This window comes from Pterocles gutturalis, unplaced genomic scaffold (assembly GCF_000699245.1).
Source record: "Pterocles gutturalis isolate BGI_N339 unplaced genomic scaffold, ASM69924v1 scaffold40060, whole genome shotgun sequence".
Taxonomy (NCBI): Eukaryota; Metazoa; Chordata; class Aves; order Pterocliformes; family Pteroclidae; genus Pterocles; species Pterocles gutturalis.
In genome coordinates this window covers 70713-90196 of record NW_010147846.1, presented here as the reverse complement: position 1 = coordinate 90196, position 19484 = coordinate 70713, and the positions used below count along the sequence as shown (strand labels likewise).

Genomic DNA, 19484 nt, shown 5'->3' with positions numbered 1-19484 from the left:
CCTAAATTAACAGTATATAGGTTAAATGCTAATAGGAAAGAATATTCCTTCCTAGTAAGTAAAAAGTAGAACAGAGGAGTGCAAGGAACCTACTACTCCTGAAATAATAAAACTAAATTTAGGATAATCTCTCTTGCTTCCCCTCAACTTGATCAAGTTCTTTTCTGTATTGCAAATACGGCATTGTATTTATTACCTTGTGGCTATTTGAAAAAGATTAAATGCACTAATGAATAACTGCGTTGAAGGAATTCTATTCACAAGTTGTTAAAATACAGCAAAAGATAAAGCCATTAAATATAAGAAATTCAAAGTAACAAATTTTTAGGTACAGAGAAAAAGAGAGCAAGAGTACGTGTGAAAGTACATCTATGTATGTGTGCAAGGGAAGGAAGAAAAATGGTATTTCACTGGAAATTTAGATTACTTTGTGTTATCATTCATTCCATGTCAACCACACAAATGGCTGGTAGTTCAGCCTGACCGATGTCGATACATGCTGAATCAAAGCCTTGCTGGAGGCAGCACAAAAAAAAGACTGAGTGCCTTACAGGAGCATACACTTGGCAAGGCTTTATACTGGAAAGAAGAATCCACCAGTAGAAGGAGCTGAAGAGGGATACAAATGGCTCTAAATCCATGAGAAAAACACAAACTAAGAAATATACAAATCCTCCCACCTCTGTCATGATGCAATTTTTTTTTTCTTTACTATATCACTCAAGATTCCAAAATAAGTTTCAAAGGGGGAACCATAAACGTTGTGCCCAGTTGCTCAGCTTCAGAGTCCTGCCAGGGAAGGCAGCACTTCCCCGCTAAAGCACCGCACCGCAGCAGCCGTGCCTGGCGCGCCAGTCTCACCCGCACCACTGGCCTTCCCCAAACCTGAATCCAGGAGAAGCTAGCAGCAAATCTTTTGAGTCAGAAGTCCTACCCTGACAAGTAAAACAAGATATATTTTACATTATTATTTGGCATCAGCTTTTCAGTAATGTTAAGCTAATTCAATGTGAAAAATGTAGAGGTTTTCTTCTGACTATGTCCAGGGGGATGGCAAGGCAGGAATAGAAGACTCCCTAGAAGCCTCCTGTGCCCATGTGAAAAACAGTTTTACTACTACTATTTTTTTTCCTCTTATTTTGCTATTTTGAGACAGCAGGGTGCTTTTCTTTTTGACACTAAAATTACATTCAAAGTAACAGGTTCCTGGTCTAAATGAGGTTTTGGATTTTCATTTTAACTCCTTACACTCAGGGATTCTTCTACCCTTCCTACTTTTCAGGCTGCAGAGGATTTGAGTGAGTCTTGAGACTGAGGCTATGATCCTTCATCTAACCGTGGGTTACCAAGCAAGATGGGATACAGTTTGGGGAGTTTTCCTCCTCAGAAACACCAGCTCCTTGAGCCTTCTTTGCTGTACAGCACAAACACATATGGAAGCAGAATGGAAAGGGCACAAACCAGTGAACAGGAGGATTTGGCCCATGCAGGGATGTGCTTCAAATTCCTACCCTGATGGCTGATTATTTCAGTAACAGTCAATTTTATTAATATTTTTTTATATTGTGCTTTTTCATATTCAATATTCATGCAAAAGTCATTAACTGCAGAAGGAAGGAGTTTGTCAGAGAGAAAATTTTAAAATCTTTAAAATGCTGAAAGGCAGAACCCTGTGCAGACAGCTAAGGGGGAAGGTGATAAGAGTTAGGTTGTATCAAGTTTGCTGAAGCACCTAGATGAACCAGAAGCCTGCATCTCAGTGAAAACTGGAAAGTGACTCAAGCTTTGTCCTTTTTAGATCCTATGACAGAATACAATCGAATTCATATTGAGAAGTTACAATGAGAAAATGTAGTAGGAAACTATACACTTCAAAGCACTGCTAGTATTTTTTATTAGAGATTAAGACATTATTGATTTGATATGCCTAAATTACAAGTGTATTAAAGACAGATTCAAATAATGAACTGCAACTACTGAGGGAAAGGTGTGGCTGAACTCACATTTTTAAAAGAAAGTCAGAAAATACTATCTTTGAACAACCAGTTATTTAGGAATACTCAGAAGTACAAAAAAATCCCCCTTGCCACCCTCAGAAGTCTTCCTCCCCTTCTTGTTTCCCTCTCTCCCATGCTTGTTTTCTGTCTAGTCTCCTCCTCCATTTAACTAGCTGGTCACTGGGAGGATCAAAGTTGCTATCTTCAGCCACTTAACCTATGGTTAATCTCATTGTTGCTTGCCTGTTTAAGTAGAATTAGTTGTCTACTGTGCATCTAATGGCTAACAAGGAGACTGACAGTAAGTCCTTGGCTATATGTAATGTTACAGAAGGTGCATTTCAGAACTCACATAATGAGCAGTTTTAGCTCGTTTTGACATTTGCTTTTACAGAGCCAATTGATATTTGAACTTATGTGACACGATTATGTCTGTATTAGTCATTACTGTCTGGATGAAGCTCTAGTGTTGCTTTCCTCTCACTGAAAACCAAATTGAAAAGCAAATTCTTCAGAGCAGGAAATAGCAGTTCAGAACTTAAACCAGCAAAGAGACCAGTTACACCCATAAATTATTTATTAATGTGATACATAAGCAGAGTTAATAAAAAACTTTCCTTAAACATGTGTTATATCTTATTTGCTTCAGGAAAAATCTGAGTAAAAAACAAAGTAAAAATTTTACTCATTTCAAATGAAACATCCTGTAAGACTGTCCTCATTTTCAAAAGTGTGCAGTCAAAGATCATTTCTAATTGGTGCCTGTGCCTCAATTCCAACCAGGAGAGACTTTCCTGAACTCACCACCAGCCAAATGGCTTCCAACAGGGTGTTTATTTTAAAAAATGGAAAAGTTTTTCCACAGTCCTTGACATTGTCAACACCACTACCAAAGCATCCTGAGAAAGCAATGCTTCAGAAGTAAGCACTTGCCTACATGCCTAACACTATTTTTGTTTTCATATATTCAAAGAAAAATGCCTATTCTGTCTGTCTTGAAATATCAAAAAGGAATGGACAGTGTTTAAATACTGGATTTTTAGTACTGAACTTGAGATGACCTGTGACAAATAGACAACTCAATACTTGATTCCTTTAATAAATAAAAACATTCCTTGAAATGCCTGTGTAAATTACATTCTTTCTTCTTATGCATCTGGAGCTGAGGAGAGTATACGAACTACATTATATTAGGAAAGTACCCTGACTTACTTTTCTTTAATGTAACAAATACAACAAAAACTCAGTATTGATTTTTGAATGTCATCAACACATACTCATTGATACAAAATCATGGTTCAAAAGGATCAATTAAGACTAGAAGTTTACAAAAAAAGCCTCTGCCACTCTCCTGAAAATTGCATCTAATGAGGTTAAATTCAACTCAAATATTCTATTGACATGAAATCCTCTACTCTGGCACCAGGTGAATCAGCTGGTCTCCAAGACCAGATTGGGCAAGTAACTCAGCTATCTGCTTCAATACACACCTTTTACAAAAGTCACATGCATGTTGCTAGGTAAATTCTGAGAATTTTGTGGCTTTTTTCTCTACATTTCAGTTGTATTAGTATTTTAATAACTTTGTTGCAAGACCCTAAAAGATTATAATGATAAAGACAACCATCAATTATTGACACTTTTATAAAGCATGCAATACTTGAGAGAAGATCAGTTACTTAGGAACATTAACAAGGATTTATCAGGTGAATTCTGTTTGAGCTAATCATGGTTTTCCTCTTAGCTAGACCCAATTTTCCAGTTTCCTGTTATGCGTCTACAGTCAGCTTTCAAGCTCCCTAATAAAGGCTATTGAAGGAACCAGCTCTGACCTTCTGAGAAGTAGCACACAGCAGATAAGGCATTCAGAGTTCTTCTGCTTAATATAGTATGCAAATGTAATTACAAATCTCAATAAGATTATTACTGACACCGGTTGAATGTTTTACAAACTAGTATCACACCATGAGCCTCTTTAAGCCAGGAATTCTCATTAGCATAAAATACAAATGAAGTCAAAGCCTGCAGTATGAATCCCACACAACATGAATATCTTAATTATTTCATGCACTAGCTGCCTTCTTGCCTTAAATGTACATTTGGTCTTCAGCTAACTGCTGCACTGTGTTAAAGCAGAACAGTTAGAGAATTTCAGTCATAACAGAAGCCAAGAACTAAATTGGGATTGTCACAAAATTTCTAATGGGATAACAGAAACATCTTCATCCCATTTCCAGATATTCTGTTTTCATGTGGCAACAGGAATTTCCTGATCTTTCAGAACAACTCTATTATTTCATTGCTCGGTCTAGAATGGAAGGATTAAAAGATCTCTGATGGTACTAATATTATTATATACGTGTTAAATTGCACCGATCTGCTATTAGGGAGTAGGGAAGTAATAACAGAGCCCAAACATGTTTGTGAAATGCTTATCGATCTGAATCACACAACAGGAAGACACACACTTAAAATTAAGAGTGAAAATCTAGGTTCTTTTACATGGTACTCTCCAAAATGTTTCAGCATGGTAGAGGTTTCTGTTAGTTTCATCCAGAAACTGTGAGATACGCACATTCAGTTAGTGTAAACGGGGAGGAAGAAAGACACAAATACATTGAGACAGGCACAGTTTTGGCAGGCAACAACACAGGAAGATTATGGCAACACATTTACAAGTAGGGAAATCAGCAAGCTATTTTGCATTCACGTTGATAATGGCACAGTACAGAAGTTACTAACTCATTCAAAAACTATGGGACAGAAATTTTGGGTGTTGGTATACTCATAGAAAAAGGAGGAAAATGACAGAACAAGCAAAACAGGATAACAGAACTCTCATCTCCCCAGGGAAACTGCATTAAGCAGCTTCTGTTTGTTCGTGTTTCAAATGGAGCTGGCATAATTGTTGATGACACTTTTTTTTTTTTAAAATTTATCTTAGGCACGGTAAGGTCAGACATCATTGTTTATTAGAAATCAGTTTTCCTTCATTGGAATTAAATCTGTGAGAAGGGACGCAAAGGTCTAGTTTGAAGTCAGATACTACAATATACAAATGCTGCATTTCTTGCCCATGACATCCTCAGAACCCTTCTGATTTTTGATGAGACAAGTTAATCCCACTTACAATATTCAAATGGCAATCATGATGTTTTACATTGCAGCATTCACAACTCTCCTAAGCATCCGACTGTCAAAACCGATCATAACATTAGTAACACAATCTCAGACATGTATTTTCCAAGAACTATGGTTTAAAGCAACAAGGTAAGCAAAGACTGACTGAACGCTTATGCAAGAGTTGCAACTTCACAATAAATCCTTTTTTGGCTACCTTGGACAAAAGCCATCACTGTAAATCATGCTTCTGTTATTTAATTTCCTACACCTTTGGGGGTTTTACGTTCTTAAAAAGGAAAGCCAGTTTTGAGATGCAAGTGAACAGCAAGAGAACATTATTTGGAGCTATTGCAATTAATCGGGCAGAAAACAGGTAGGCTATTTTAACATTATACAACTTTCACTTCCTCAAACATAATGCATAGTATTTAGAACGATTATGATGAATAGCATGTTAGACCATGCAAACATGAGGCGCAAAATCTGCATTCCTTTGCATGCTACGTCATCAGGATCAGGCAATTTTTGTCACATCATTTGGAATTGACACGGAATCACATCTGAAAATGTTTTCATAGATTTTTTTTTTTCCCCCCACATGAGTACTAGTGCCACTGAAATAAGGAACTGGCTAAGAGAGAGATGACAATGGATAGGTACTGAAAGAGGAAATAAAATCAGAGGAAGATTATTAGCGAAAATTCTCCAGGGTCAGTTTTGAAACTGATTTAACATTTTAGTTATGAACCTTGGCACAAAAATAAATGCATGCTAATAAAATCTGTAGATATCACAAAGCTGGAAAGCAGCAGTAACAGCAGGGAAGACAGGAGTATCAGACACATAGAAATGGCTAAAATGAAGACTGTAATAACAGAAATCGGACTAAATTTAACAGTGTAAAATGTAAATACTTGCCTATTCATAGTAACAGCAGAAATTTCACTTATACACTAAGACCTTATCAACTGTAAATGACAGAGGAGAAGGAATGGGTACACCAAATAATTATAATATACCTGTACTCTTTCAGTGTGATGGAACCTTCTTCCTATTTTGCAACACTTTCCAGTGATCAAAACAGTCTTTGAAATATAGCGCACGTGCATTTCTTATCTTGCCTTATTTATTGCAGTCCTAAAATCTACTAGCCTTTTTGGAAGCACTCATAATCTAAATGTTCCACTTAACTCGCAGCTGTAGCTTCATTGTTGTTAGATCTACCCAGAGATAAAATTAACCTGGACTGAAATACTGTAGCTCTATTGCTCTGCTATAAAAAAAAAGGAAATAAGTCCATCATATGAAATTACATACTGTGTTTATTTTTCACTACACCTGTACTCCACTTTCTTCATATATTAAATGAGGATATGATTAGTTATCTTCATACTCACAGACAGAGTGTGTAAAACTCACACACACCTCAGTGGGATGCCACCTGACGCCTTGTTGACTCTACTCACCACTTAAGTGTCAAGAATCATTATCAGACAATTTCAAGTTCTTGCTTCTTTGGTTTTTGTAAAGTTTGTCATTGCGTCGTCCATGTGGCACTCTATAAAGTTACCTCTTTTCAGTCATTAAGAGAGCCCTTCACATGCCTAGTATGCATCTGCAGACTGTAAAAAGATTTTGGTGTACCAGATGGGTCAGTATGGAAGTAGTTCTGTAACAAGTTATCTTTTGCTAAGCAAAAATACTGCAGCATATACACAAGTAAGCATATTAAAAATGAAGCATGCTTGTATAAATATACCAATGTATTTATACGCAATATTAGCATTAGTCTATGATATCTCTAGCATCTGAGGAGGCTTGTAAGAATATGCTTCTTCTAGATGATCACTGCACTAGAGATCAAAACTGCACTTCTATACAGGAATATTTTATAGTTTTTTAAAGCAACTCTTCAGCAACATACAATGGCTCTATTTAATATATAAGCCCCATCATGTTTAAGTCATGCTTATCTTTAAAGAAAAATATAATAATTTGATGACAAGAATATGAGAACAACACATTCATTATTCTTACAAAACAGCAATTAAGGAAAAGAATAAAAACTTATCTAAAGACTCTCAACTCTAAAACATTCAGAATGCGTTCACGTAGGTTCAACCTGTAAGACAATCTTTATTCCAACCAAAAGCCAAAGAAACATGCAGGAGTAAGCTAGACCAAGTTTGAAGCATATGTCTACAGTTCTACTACTCTGCCATGTAATAACACACACAAAACATAAACTATTTATGTTTTTTTGCTTTCATTGTTGTTAGGAAACAAGCAAACAAAACATATTGATAAGCACGATCCAGATATAATAAGCACTGTAACATCTGCCTGAAACTCTTGACAGCAAGAGACTGAGGAAGGAACAGTAGCCAGAGGCTACAAAGGAAGAAATGCATTTGGTCTAAGTGCACCCCAGTATCTCCAGTATCTGCAGTAGCTTGGCAGACAAACATGTCAGACCTCTAAAAATAATAACAAAAATTAAAAGTGTACTGTTCACTCCAACATGCTAAAATTACACTTATTAGGAATAAAAACAGTGTTATTGAAAAAGTCTTTGTATTCAAACTGCCTATGTAGTACACTTTTTTCTTTCAACATAAAGCATAAGGCATAATGCTTGCTTAAAAATAAAATAAATTCATTATTTTTTTTAATACCTCAGATAGGAACTTGACACCTGAATTTTCAGCCCTTAAACTTAATCAGAATCCTGAAAGAGCTATGACTGTATAAAAGTAAATTCCTCTCTATGCTAAAAGTTCATTTTCCTACAGGAGGAAGACGTAAATTTGCTGTCATTATACCAGATCAGATTTTAGTCTCCTCTCCCCTTTTTTCTTCTTCTCTTCTAGACAGTATTTTTTCTTCTGTACCTTTCTAATGCCCTTTTCCTGGATTTTACACACTATATCTGATTAAAAATTACTGAGTTACAGTGGCAGTAATATCACAGCTTCCCCTTGCATGAGGAAATGCTAGAGGCTGCCCTCAGTAGCTAATAAAGAAAAACTGAACAGCATAAATGTCACAGCACCTGAGTCAATAAAGATTTTAAATACAACTTTTCAGATAAAGCTCCACAAGGTCTTGCTTCCCTGACCCCGCCACAAAGACTTCCATAACTGAACCAAGCATGACCTTACACAAGCATCTGCTCTGTAAGCAGTATCCTAATTTGCAGGATGTTAAGTGACCTATTTTTTCTCATGTAAGAAGTTAAAATCTAGTAATATTTTGCTGTTATTAAAAAGGAACTTGGGGTAGGCTCTTCTAATGATACAACAGCTCTTCTGGAAATGTAGCAGGGAAATGCTTACTGTAGAAGACCTTCAATGCAGACAAGGTTATTTGGACTGATACTTCCTTAGCTGCCCTTTCAGGAATCAGATTCTTGCATTGATATCTTAAATTAGGATATCTTGGAAGGATATCTTAATTTACTATGAAGAAAAGGAAGTATTACATTTAGTGGTTGAGGCAACAGCAATTTAATTCAGAAATTCAAACCCCAGATTTCTACTTGTCAGATCTGGCAGTTTAGATAGTGAAGACATTCTCACCTTAAATCCATCAAATACTCACCAGGGAGAATGCTCTAGCAAGAAACTATGCAAAAGACAAAGGTTTAAAACACTTCTTATTAAGGTATTCAAGCATCTCATTGTTACAGTTTTATACTATCACTGCAGGAACACCAAACAATGAAGTCAAGTGACTATTGCTTATTTATGCAACAAGAGATGTATATGACGCTCAAATTCAGAAGTTGATAATGGATTTGTCCTGTGCAGTTTCTGATCTGATCTAATCTAATCTAACAATATAAAACCAATTGTATACAAAATAAAAAGAAAGAAGCAAAGGGCCCATAATCATAAATAAAATAAAGGCATTCTAAAGAGGAACTTGAGAAGCACATAGGTTATTAATAAATGAAAATCTGAGACACTATGAAAGGAGGTAGTTATGAAATAAATACTGTGTTCACAAGAAGAGATAATGAAATAGAAAGTGTGTTGAAGACAAAACATGAGTCAGTCTTCTAATATAACAAAAAAACTTAAGAATAATGAAGATTCCCATCACAGAACTGCCATTCTCACTTCTGCTTGCATCGTTCTGAGCTTTATATACAAGAAGAAAATCACTGAAAATGTTAATTACCAACTCTATCCTCAGACACTAAACAATGAGCTAATTACACCCTTAGAACCACAGTCACTAGGACTGGAAAATCAGAAACAGGGTAAATGTTTTTGTCCTACTTTCCTGCTGTTGATTTTGGATATTAAAGGAAGTAGTAGGAGAAAATATTTCCAGGTTTGAAATAATCAGAAAAGAATTAGTGTAAAATTATAGTTTAACTCACATAAAAACAGTTTACCAATGGGAATGTTTTGTCTTCAAAAGGAGTTGTGAAATTTTGAAAACACCTCCAACTTCACAAGACAGTGGAACATCTCATTATCAGAGCTATGACAGTTCTAACATGGACTTTCTTTTCTGCAAACACCACAGAAGTAAAATGAATCCTTATGCTAGAGGCAGCAGTATCTCCTGGAAAGTTCCATCACATTTAGCATCCACTGAGCCTTGCTATAAGCATTATTACTTGGAAGGCAAGACCAGGGGTTTTTTTTATATAAGACTTTTGGCATTAAGAATTTTCCCATTAAGGTACAATATTAAGAAGGATCCTTTTCAGTCAAACTTTATGTCTTGTCTGTCTCTCTCATTTTCACTTTTAGAAGGGTTTACATACTTTTGTTTTGTGACAACTACATCCAGTTCCTGCCTAAACTGGATTACATACCATCTGACAGAGTGCTCACAACCATCTGCCTTTCAAGGAACTGCACCCAGAAGATACACCAACCTACATAAAAAAGAAAAAATCTTAATCTGTACATTTCTCCTTGTCCTATGAGTCTTCTTTCTAATAAAGGTATAATTGTCTAGCTAAAGGACTGGTGGGGACTCACCAGAAAGAATGGAGGGGTGCGCTCTTTGTCTTGCTGGCCTTCCTCAACTGACAATCATCAAGGAATTCCTTCCTTAGGAGGCGGGTACCAGACACAAAAGGGGAAGGGGTTATTTCTAAGGGGTTTATGGCTAAATACATTTAAGATACCCCAGCTCCAACAGCTTCTTGTGTCCCTTTTTCTTTAAAAACCATAGAGTTGAATAAACAGACAGATATCTCGAGTACCACTCAGTGGATGTAGGGGAAAAATGGGCACAATGTGATGAATGTAGATTTTGTTGGAAAGATCAGCTTAAAGAGATTTCCTCCTATTCTCCTTCATCAGACAGATTGGAGAATTGACTCAGGTTAGTTAAAGTGTAAAGTTCCTTCTAACTTGGACTGGTGCCCTCATTCTGTTCACTGCGCAGCCCCACAAACCTTTGTTTCAGGAGAGCAGTAGGGTGTTTGGAGCTTGGGTCTTGGGGAGAGAGGAACAATGGGAGAAAAAAGGCCAGAGGATACATTTGCAAAAGCACCTCTGCTGAAAGGACTACTCAAGGCTACTATCGCTTAAGGCACTGGAGTCAGGATTTCTAAATTCCTTCTGCTCGAATAACACAGAATATAGGCCTATGCTAGCGCAGGCACTCACTACACAGATTTCACTTAAATTAACATTCCCACTAGACACAATACTGTAAGAAACCATTTGTCTTCTACATGATAGCACAGCCAGCCCGATCCACTAGCTCTTGGCACTCCAAGCATATGTGGGTCTTTTATTTCAAAATACTTCTAGTTCATCACAGGCTCCTTTGAAATTCCTACCAACAAATTCTAGTCAAATAGCATTAACCTCCTATGGTCCTCACTGCAAATCAAATGTCACCCTGAGGGGGTACTATGGTAGCAGCTGCCAGTGTTTATAGCATATAGGGTCACAGGGCAAAATGAAAGCCCCGAGTTTGTAAAGATAACCTTTGTTTCCAGCCCTTCCTCAGTGGAAAAATGGAGAGGAAACACAGAACGTAGACTCACAGAGCTCTCCTACCTCCGTAAAGGAATACCTTTTAAGGAAGCACTTGCTTACCAAATACTCACTAAAATAACTTTCTGTCCTGCACTTTTCCATGTAAAACTAAACCATGCAACATTTCAAAGCAATACATTTTCAGTAGACTATCAAAATAACCTTATGCTTTTTTTTCCTTATTTTTCTAGCCCTGTTTCCTTCACTCTCAGCACTTTGTAAGGACATCTTCTTGTGTGCGTTTGACATTATGTCTCTTGCAAAGTTTGGTAAACATTTAAAATATGTTGTTGCTTTCTTTCAAACCCACAATTACAGTTCACTTTACCAAAGGCCAGAGCACTTGGCTCATCCTTGTGCCAACTCAACTCAGACACACTGCGCAATGCAGCTGACTCCCTAGGATGTGCCTTCCACCCCCAAATTTTCCACTTAAGCAAATTAATGATCAGGAAAGATGGGATACACCCAGAAGACAGAAAACTACTTATTCAGCAAGTCAAAAATGGATACACTGGCACTGAAACTTACAGTTGAAAGTGAAATGCATTCTACAAAGAATCCCAGATTTCAGCTGCCTGCTTTACTACAGTAAATATATCAGGGATGTCCCTAAGATTATTTTTACTGAGAAAAAATAATACCTTCCTATTAAAAGCAAAGAAGAGGCTGGCTTGATAGGGAATAGACAGTTCTTTCTTTTATTCCTCTAATGTATTTATTCCCTTATGCTCAGTATTTCTCAGAAAGGATGTCACTTCCACAGAGAATTCTGCTGCTCTACATTTTAAGAGCTCAAATGTTCCAATGAAGCCCAACTTAAATTTCAGAAGTTGATAAAGAAAATGGAAAGAGAAGAAAAAAAACAAAAAGCATCTGGTGGTTTAGAATGCTAAAATCCTTCAGACTAAAAGACAGTGGCAACTAGAAATCCAGAAACGCACTGATCAAGCTAACTGTAGTCTTGCATACCTTATGGAAGTAGGTGCGTTTATGCTTTGCATGCCTATCTTTTCACATGCAAAAGATGACATCTGAAATGTATATAACTTGAGAGCTTGCCCTGTAGTCTTAACTATCCTCCCATAAACTTAACCAACAAAAATAATTATTAACATAGGTGTTTCATAATCCTTCCAAAATATTTTCTTAGTAAGAAGGTAAGTGAGGATTGTTTTACCATTCAATAGAAAAAGAAGACTGTTTAACGTGGGTGTGTGCCAATATATGAAAACTATTTTAAACGAATATTTTTGCAGTGGTCTGGAGGATCACGAGCCTAAATGTTGGACACTCCCTAGCTGCAAATTCACTCTGCACTGACTGAATCACTGCGCAACCCTGCACAGAACAAATAGATGGAGGAACGAAAGTCACGATGAAAACGATGAAAACGACTTAAGCACACCAATTCTGCACTATTTGAGAAGCTGGAATGGCTCAAATGAGATTTAGGATCGACTTACATGCACCCTTACTAAGGTAAGGGCTGTCTCAGAAGACAGCACAAAAGGCAGCAGCACAGACACACTGAAGGGGCATGCAAAGCCACCACTGGCACACTCACTGTTCCTGGGACTAATGTGTGCCCAGAGGATATCTTCTGCAATGGTCACGGGAAACTTCTTCCCGTGGCAACCAGGCCTTCTAAAGGCTTTTTTACTTAAAAGGATTTAGACAAACCAAGAATTTTACAGCTCAATTTGCACCTTGCGTAAAAAGGAGAGAAAACCTGGCTCTCCAATAAAATAATTAAGGAGTTAGAGTCTCACCCGTAGGAAAAACACATTTTACATGCTTGAAGTAATGCAACATGCATAAATAAAGTGTAGCTACCTAGCTTAAGCCAAGAGTTGTATTCCAGCCCACACCTGGATATTTGACAACGCATGCAAATACAAGCTTTTAACATATGCCATGAGAAATTAAGTAACAACATAACCTTGAAACTTAAATTAGTATTAATACATGTAGAAGCTTTTTTCAGAAAAAAAAAATTGCTACAAATCTATAAAACACATAGTGATGTTGACTCCTAATAAACATAAAATCTTACCCTGTATGATACTACAGTTTGTAGAAAACTGGCACAAGACAATATTTAACCTTGGCCTACAAGCAAGCATCAATTCATTAGTACAAATTAGTAATTTAAGGTATCAGGGGCAGGTGTAAGCTTTACAGAAACTCCAAAGGAAGTCGCACATTTGTGAGATATACATACATGCTTTCTTCCTCATTGTGAACACCTGCACATATACTTAACTTAAATTAAGTTTTATTTGACAGCTCCAAGACTAGCTTTAGAATGTCATTTGTTAATGCCAGTGCTGGTGCATTTATATCAATAGCAAAAACTAAGATAAACATTAAAGAAAAGGCCATTTTATTAACATTCTAACCCATCATTTAACTACCAGGTAAAATACCACATTATTTATCCACAGAAATTAATTTATTAGAAATGAAAAATGAACAAAATTTTATGTTCTGATTGATGTTATGTCAAAAACATTCTATCACATATTTACTTAAACTAAAAAGTGGATAAAAATAGGAAAAACAAGAATATCCTAAAAACAATAGTACTGATGTTATTTTCAGTTAGCAATTTTTCTCCTTCTTTAATTCAGCAGGTATCAGGACTCAGCTTCGAAAACATCATGCAATTTGTCTGTACAATTCTACTAATACCTAGATTTTTTTCTTCTTCCCACTATAAATTCATCCCATAATCCCACAGTGCTACTGCAGAAATGGCATTCCAGTTTGGAACTTCAAAATCTGAAATGCATTCATAGAAATTTCATTTAAGTAACGTTGAGGTTGCTTGTGTTTGATGTTTGAGAACCTCAGTCAATGTCCTTTAGGAAAGAAAAGTGACTTTCATTTGACATCGGAGTGGTCTGCACACAAACTACTAATGCAAGCAGTATCACTCCCAAACAAAACTACCTGACAACAGAAAAGTGATTAAAGACAGAAAAGAGCAATAGGAGTGGCACATTGAGGAAAAAAACAGAAATATAATTTTTTAAAAGGCACAAGAACATTCAGAGAAAAACAAAATTATCCTTGAATTAGAACACTATGTATGGTTAATGTGAAAATCTATCATGAAAGAACTGGGGCACTAAAAGGAAACAAACCAAAACAATCTGCTATCTCATTGTATGAAAAAACCTTCAATAAAACATGCCTAAAAGCATGATTTCTAGTTCACTAGCTACAACTCGGATTAAATCCTGATGCATACTGGCTATTCATCTGAAACACCACTGCCACAGCTGTTACATCATCCATTTTTCAGTATTATTTACCTTCTTCTTTTCCTATGTCCTCTGCTGTATGCAACACACTCTCAAAAAGGATGTGGCCACCACAGTTAAACTTTCAGAAAATAAGCATTAGTGGCAGTTACATTACGTGTTTTCCTTTACTTTATTTTGCTTTACCAGTTGCAAACATCCTAATAAAACTAACAGTGGAACCGGTCTCATTTCAAAGGCTGATCCTATAACAAATACTCAAGTGCTCCTTACATTTTCAATCTTTGGAAAAGACCCCATTGTAAACAGGCACTGTATTACAAGCAGTATTAATGATAAAATGCTCAAGTGGCATTTAAAACTTTATAAACATGGGAACCTCACTGGCAAAGCCACAAATCAAACAACAAAGGACTGGGAATGTATAGTTAGCAGGTCGACACAGTTCTTCAATAAAACTAGCAGACTTCAGAATATTCCAGAAGAGTGATTTGCAGCTTATTACCACCCCACTTTAAAGCACTCCTAGTTACAGCTCTTTCACAAAAAGCCAGAATCCCAAAGGACACAAAACACAACCCAGTAACAAACCAAAACCCATGGCAATACACCTTTTGGACAAAAAAAAAAACAACCAACCTTTTCTGAAGCAAAGCAGCCAAGTGGGAACAGTAAAAGAAGGAACAGCCAGTATGGACTCTGATTAAGGGCAATAGATGGACATATAAAGTGAGCTCATTCTGCCAACTTAATGATTCAGCTTAAAGAGCTGGGAATTTTCCTCCTGATTTCTGTCTGAGCAAAATAGATCTACAGAATGCATTTGAAAATTCTGCCCCTTGTGAGGTGATTTTTCCCTATGTATACAAGAACTACCATGGAATTCAGTAAAGAATGATACATTAAAGAAAAGATGATGCTAGTTTTATGGAAAAATCAATCATGGCCTCCAAAAAAGCTAGACACAAATGACTTAATATTTTCTTTTGAACAGAATATATTTTATATGCAAAGGTAACGATAAGTACCACAATTTAAGTGCTTCCACTTGTTTAGCAAAATGCCATCAATTCATTTTAAAGATAATTTCATTAAGTCCAAAAGAAAATGGTGAAAAAAACCCAAAGCAGACCACACAATGCTGTGTTTTCAACTGCCATATAGATTTATCAAATTAACTAAGAAAACAGAATCGGACCCTTCAATAAATCTATCAATAGTATGTCACAATTGGGTTTCCAGTTTTTCTTTTATAAATTACGGATCATTAACTTTGCAATATGCCAGCATGCAGGATTCATCACACACATTCAGATATTCATGAAATCTCCTCATTCCTGTCTCTGACCATATGGTACAAGGTTAGCAACAGTTCTCAACAGACACAAGCTGTAGGCAGGTCAGTTCTATCGTGCTTAACATCACGGCAAACACTTGGTCACTAGCTTAAACTCTTTAACAGGAATAATTTTCACTCCATTAAGTAACTCCCCATAACTCCAACAGGAATTTGGGTCTCAAATTACTTACCTGTGAACATAATGCAACTGATGAACTGAATCAATAGCTATCACCATTTCAGCCAAATAAAAACGAGCCATGTCTTCAGGTAGTCTGTCCTCAAACTTGCTGAGCAACGTAAGCAGGTCTCCTCCAACATAGTAATCCATAACCAGGTACTACAGAGTGGGAATGATAAGAAAACAGAGAGGAAAAAACAGTCAATAAGAAAACAAAAACTAATTGGAGCACAAAAATTAACTTCCTGTAAAAATTATTATGGTAATTACAAAAGCTAACAAAGATGCTTAGATATTCTGGAAAGAGTAGCTGGTTCAGCCTCATTTTAATACTTAACCTACTTGAATATTTTTCATATTTATACCTGTCAAATACAATAAGCCTCATGACAAAATAGTATCAGCTTCATCCACTCTCCCATCACCAAACACAGTTAAAATATTTAGACACTCTGGATTCCCTTAGAAAAACATTGCCCTTTGACAGAATGCAAAAGGAGGAAAGGATTAAAACACAGATCTATAAAAACAAAGCCAATTGTGTTAAGTTGGGATCTTATGTAAGGGCCCTAATTTCCCAGGCTTCCCCTTCCCTTTTTTCCTACCATCTTCTTTTCCCATTAAGTAAATGATATTGGAGAGCAAAGCTTTTAGACTGCTCAGGTTAAGGCAAAAATTGAGAGACTTCCAGTGGCTCACAGACAGTTCCAGATATTGTTGACGTGGTGCACAATACAGGATCTGACAATATACAATGGAAGGTGTCACCTTCCCTAATTGAAATGATGGAGAAAAGTATGTTTGATTTCTGATTTATTAATGAAACATAAAAGCTGCTTGCCATTGAATCAGGTGCAAAGAATTTAAAGAGATCAGAACCTTTCTCCATTTTACTACACTATGACAGAATGAAATGCCACTTCTGTTAGAGCAATGGTCAAAATGACTAGACAAAGTAAACTTAAGAAAAGTGGGAAACTCACAATGAGTATCTTTTCAGCATAGTGTAGTTTGTTTTAATTGTGGAAGAGCAACTGGAAGGGCAAATGGGAAAAAGGAAAAAAAATCAAACCAATTATAACAAACTAATTATAAGCAAACTAATTTAACACCCATTGATATGACATTACTTTCAAACATCATTGTGGACTGACTATTTAAAACAGTTTCCCACTAAATTATACAGTATCTGAAAGCTTTTGCTTAGAGTTCCAACCTCTGCTTCCAGGAAGGCAGCATATGTCCACGTTTGAAGCAGTGACTGTTAACAATAGCGTATAATGAATCACAATAAAAAATTTTAAAGATTCAATAATGTATATCCCAATTTGATTCCTTAAAATTTTGGTAAAGCAACTTAAAGGGATTTTTTTATAATTAGTTTTCCTCATGTGTTCAAGTCTGTCTCACCTTCAAAAGAAGAAATTAAAATGTGTGGAAAAAAGTTCTGCAAAATTATGCCAGTTATAAGGAAGATGTGGGGCAGGCAGAAAACTTATGCCTGTTTCTTTTCCATCATACTTTCCATAACAATAAAGGTGATGAACAGAGATTTTAACAATTTGAAACAGAATAATCTGGGCATCCTCACTGATTACAAGTGCATGAAGAAAGAACAGAATGCATTTCCATAAAATTTTACATGTGCTGACAATCAAGATTTCAGCTGTTGCTTTGTGACATGAATAATAAACTTCGTAAATTATGCTCACAAGCCTTATATAAGATAAATATCTTCTGTTCAGTGCTGTTCCTATGCTCCCACTGAAACAATATCCACACTATTAGCTTCTCATTTTTTACAGTTTTAGAAAACACATTAAGCTTTTGGAACTTAATATAATTATTAACTGATACGCTATATAGAGATCTGCAAGAGCTTAACTTATTGCTTTGAAAGTATATTGAAAAAACCTCTTAAAATTCTCATAACTGATGTGGGATCTCTGCATTAATTCTTCAGCATTTCTAAAAGCAGTACAACTCAGTTACTGGATATATCAAAAAAAAAAAAAGGAATTCTGGATCTTACAATACAGGACTCTGTACCTCCCATTTTACAAGAGCAACACAGAAGCCTATAGACAAGGAAATCCTCAACTCCTCAAATATGCACAGTATTAAGTTGCGCACTTTAAGTTAAACACATGCACAGGAATCAAAGCTAAGTTTAACAACTAAATTTTTCATAAAACTATTCAGTCAATGCACAGTATCCCATCTAACGTCAAAGATACGTACCCTTAAAAAAAAGTTTTGGTGTTTTTTTTAAAAAAAAAACTTTAAAAATAATTTCTAAATGCACACAATCATTCAGATCTATTCAAGTCTCAAATACTTCTCAAAATACTACTGTACAACAGCACCATCCTTACAAGAGAAAGAAAAGGCACAGATTTATGGACATTAAATTCTAGTAACTAGTGGAAGTTTAACACGGGCATTTAATCCTAAAGCACAGAATCATTTAGGTTGGAAAAGATCTCTTTAAATCATCTACTCCAACCTCATCTGCGGAAGCAGGGTCAGCTAGCGCAGGCTGCCAAGCATTGTCTCCAGTTGGGTTTTGAGTATCTCTAAGGATGGAGACTCCACAACCTCCCCAGGCAACCCGTTCCAGTATTTGACCATCCTCACAGTAAAAACTATCTTCTTGTTTGAGACAAAATTTGATGTGTTTCAGTTGTGTCCCAGCTCTCTCCGACCCTTCTCACATGAAAGGTGCTTCAGTACCTTAACCAACTTTCTGGCTCTGTACTGCACTTGTTCCAGCAGCTATCATGATGTTATGGCAGACAGTGCCAAAAGCATTACTAAACTCAACCACTTCTACTGCTCAATCTACACAATTTTTTTTAAAGGTCACTTCTGTTACATTTTATTTCAATAAGAAGCATACAGAGAACTAGTGATACATTTGTACTAAAATGACAAGAAACAGTACTACTGATATTTTCCCCAGCAGGCTCCAAAACTAGCTCCTATTAGCAGGCTACCAAAGATAAAGAACAGAGCTGCTCTGTGCCTAGTGTAAATAAAGAAACTGGCAAGATTAAAAGAAATTCTAGCAGGCTGTTGCAGAATATATAATATTTTCTTTGAAATACTGTTAATAGTAAAATCAGAATTACATAAGACACAAGATTATTTTTACTGTCCACATTAACAAAGCACAAAACTGGCTGGGAGGTGTTTATGGCAACAGTTAATAAATGCAGAGCCCTGTTTCTATATAAACTCCACCAAAACCCATGAATCTCCAAGTATCTGAGTTGACAGAACAGAAAGCAATACAATAGCAAGAAACACTTCAATTCTACAAGAATGCCATGTATAGTACTTCTTTTATTGGACACATCGGGGGAAAAAATGATTATGACTGCATACTAGATTTTTAAGAAAACATTGGAACTTACAAATGATATAGAGTCAAAAGAACAGGGCAATAAAACCCAAGTAAGCAAAATCTATCCATGTGTAGTGGTTTACCATTTCAGGCATAAATATTATCAAAATTGTGTCACAATGAAAACTTTTCAAGTGGGAAAGATTTCATAGAAA

General features: G+C 36.2%; 1 protein-coding gene across 1 annotated transcript in view; it reads right to left on the bottom strand.

Annotated features, from left to right (window-relative positions):
• Positions 1 to 19484, bottom strand: part of CDC42BPA (CDC42 binding protein kinase alpha (DMPK-like)) — a gene marked incomplete at its 3' end in the record, with an annotated part of 162247 nt that overhangs the window by 72391 nt on the left and 70372 nt on the right. Inside the window, exon 5 of the mRNA XM_010086172.1 lies at positions 15934 to 16082. Within this exon, the coding sequence (XP_010084474.1) occupies positions 15934 to 16082 (149 nt within the window). The remainder of the gene's footprint in view (positions 1 to 15933; positions 16083 to 19484) is intronic.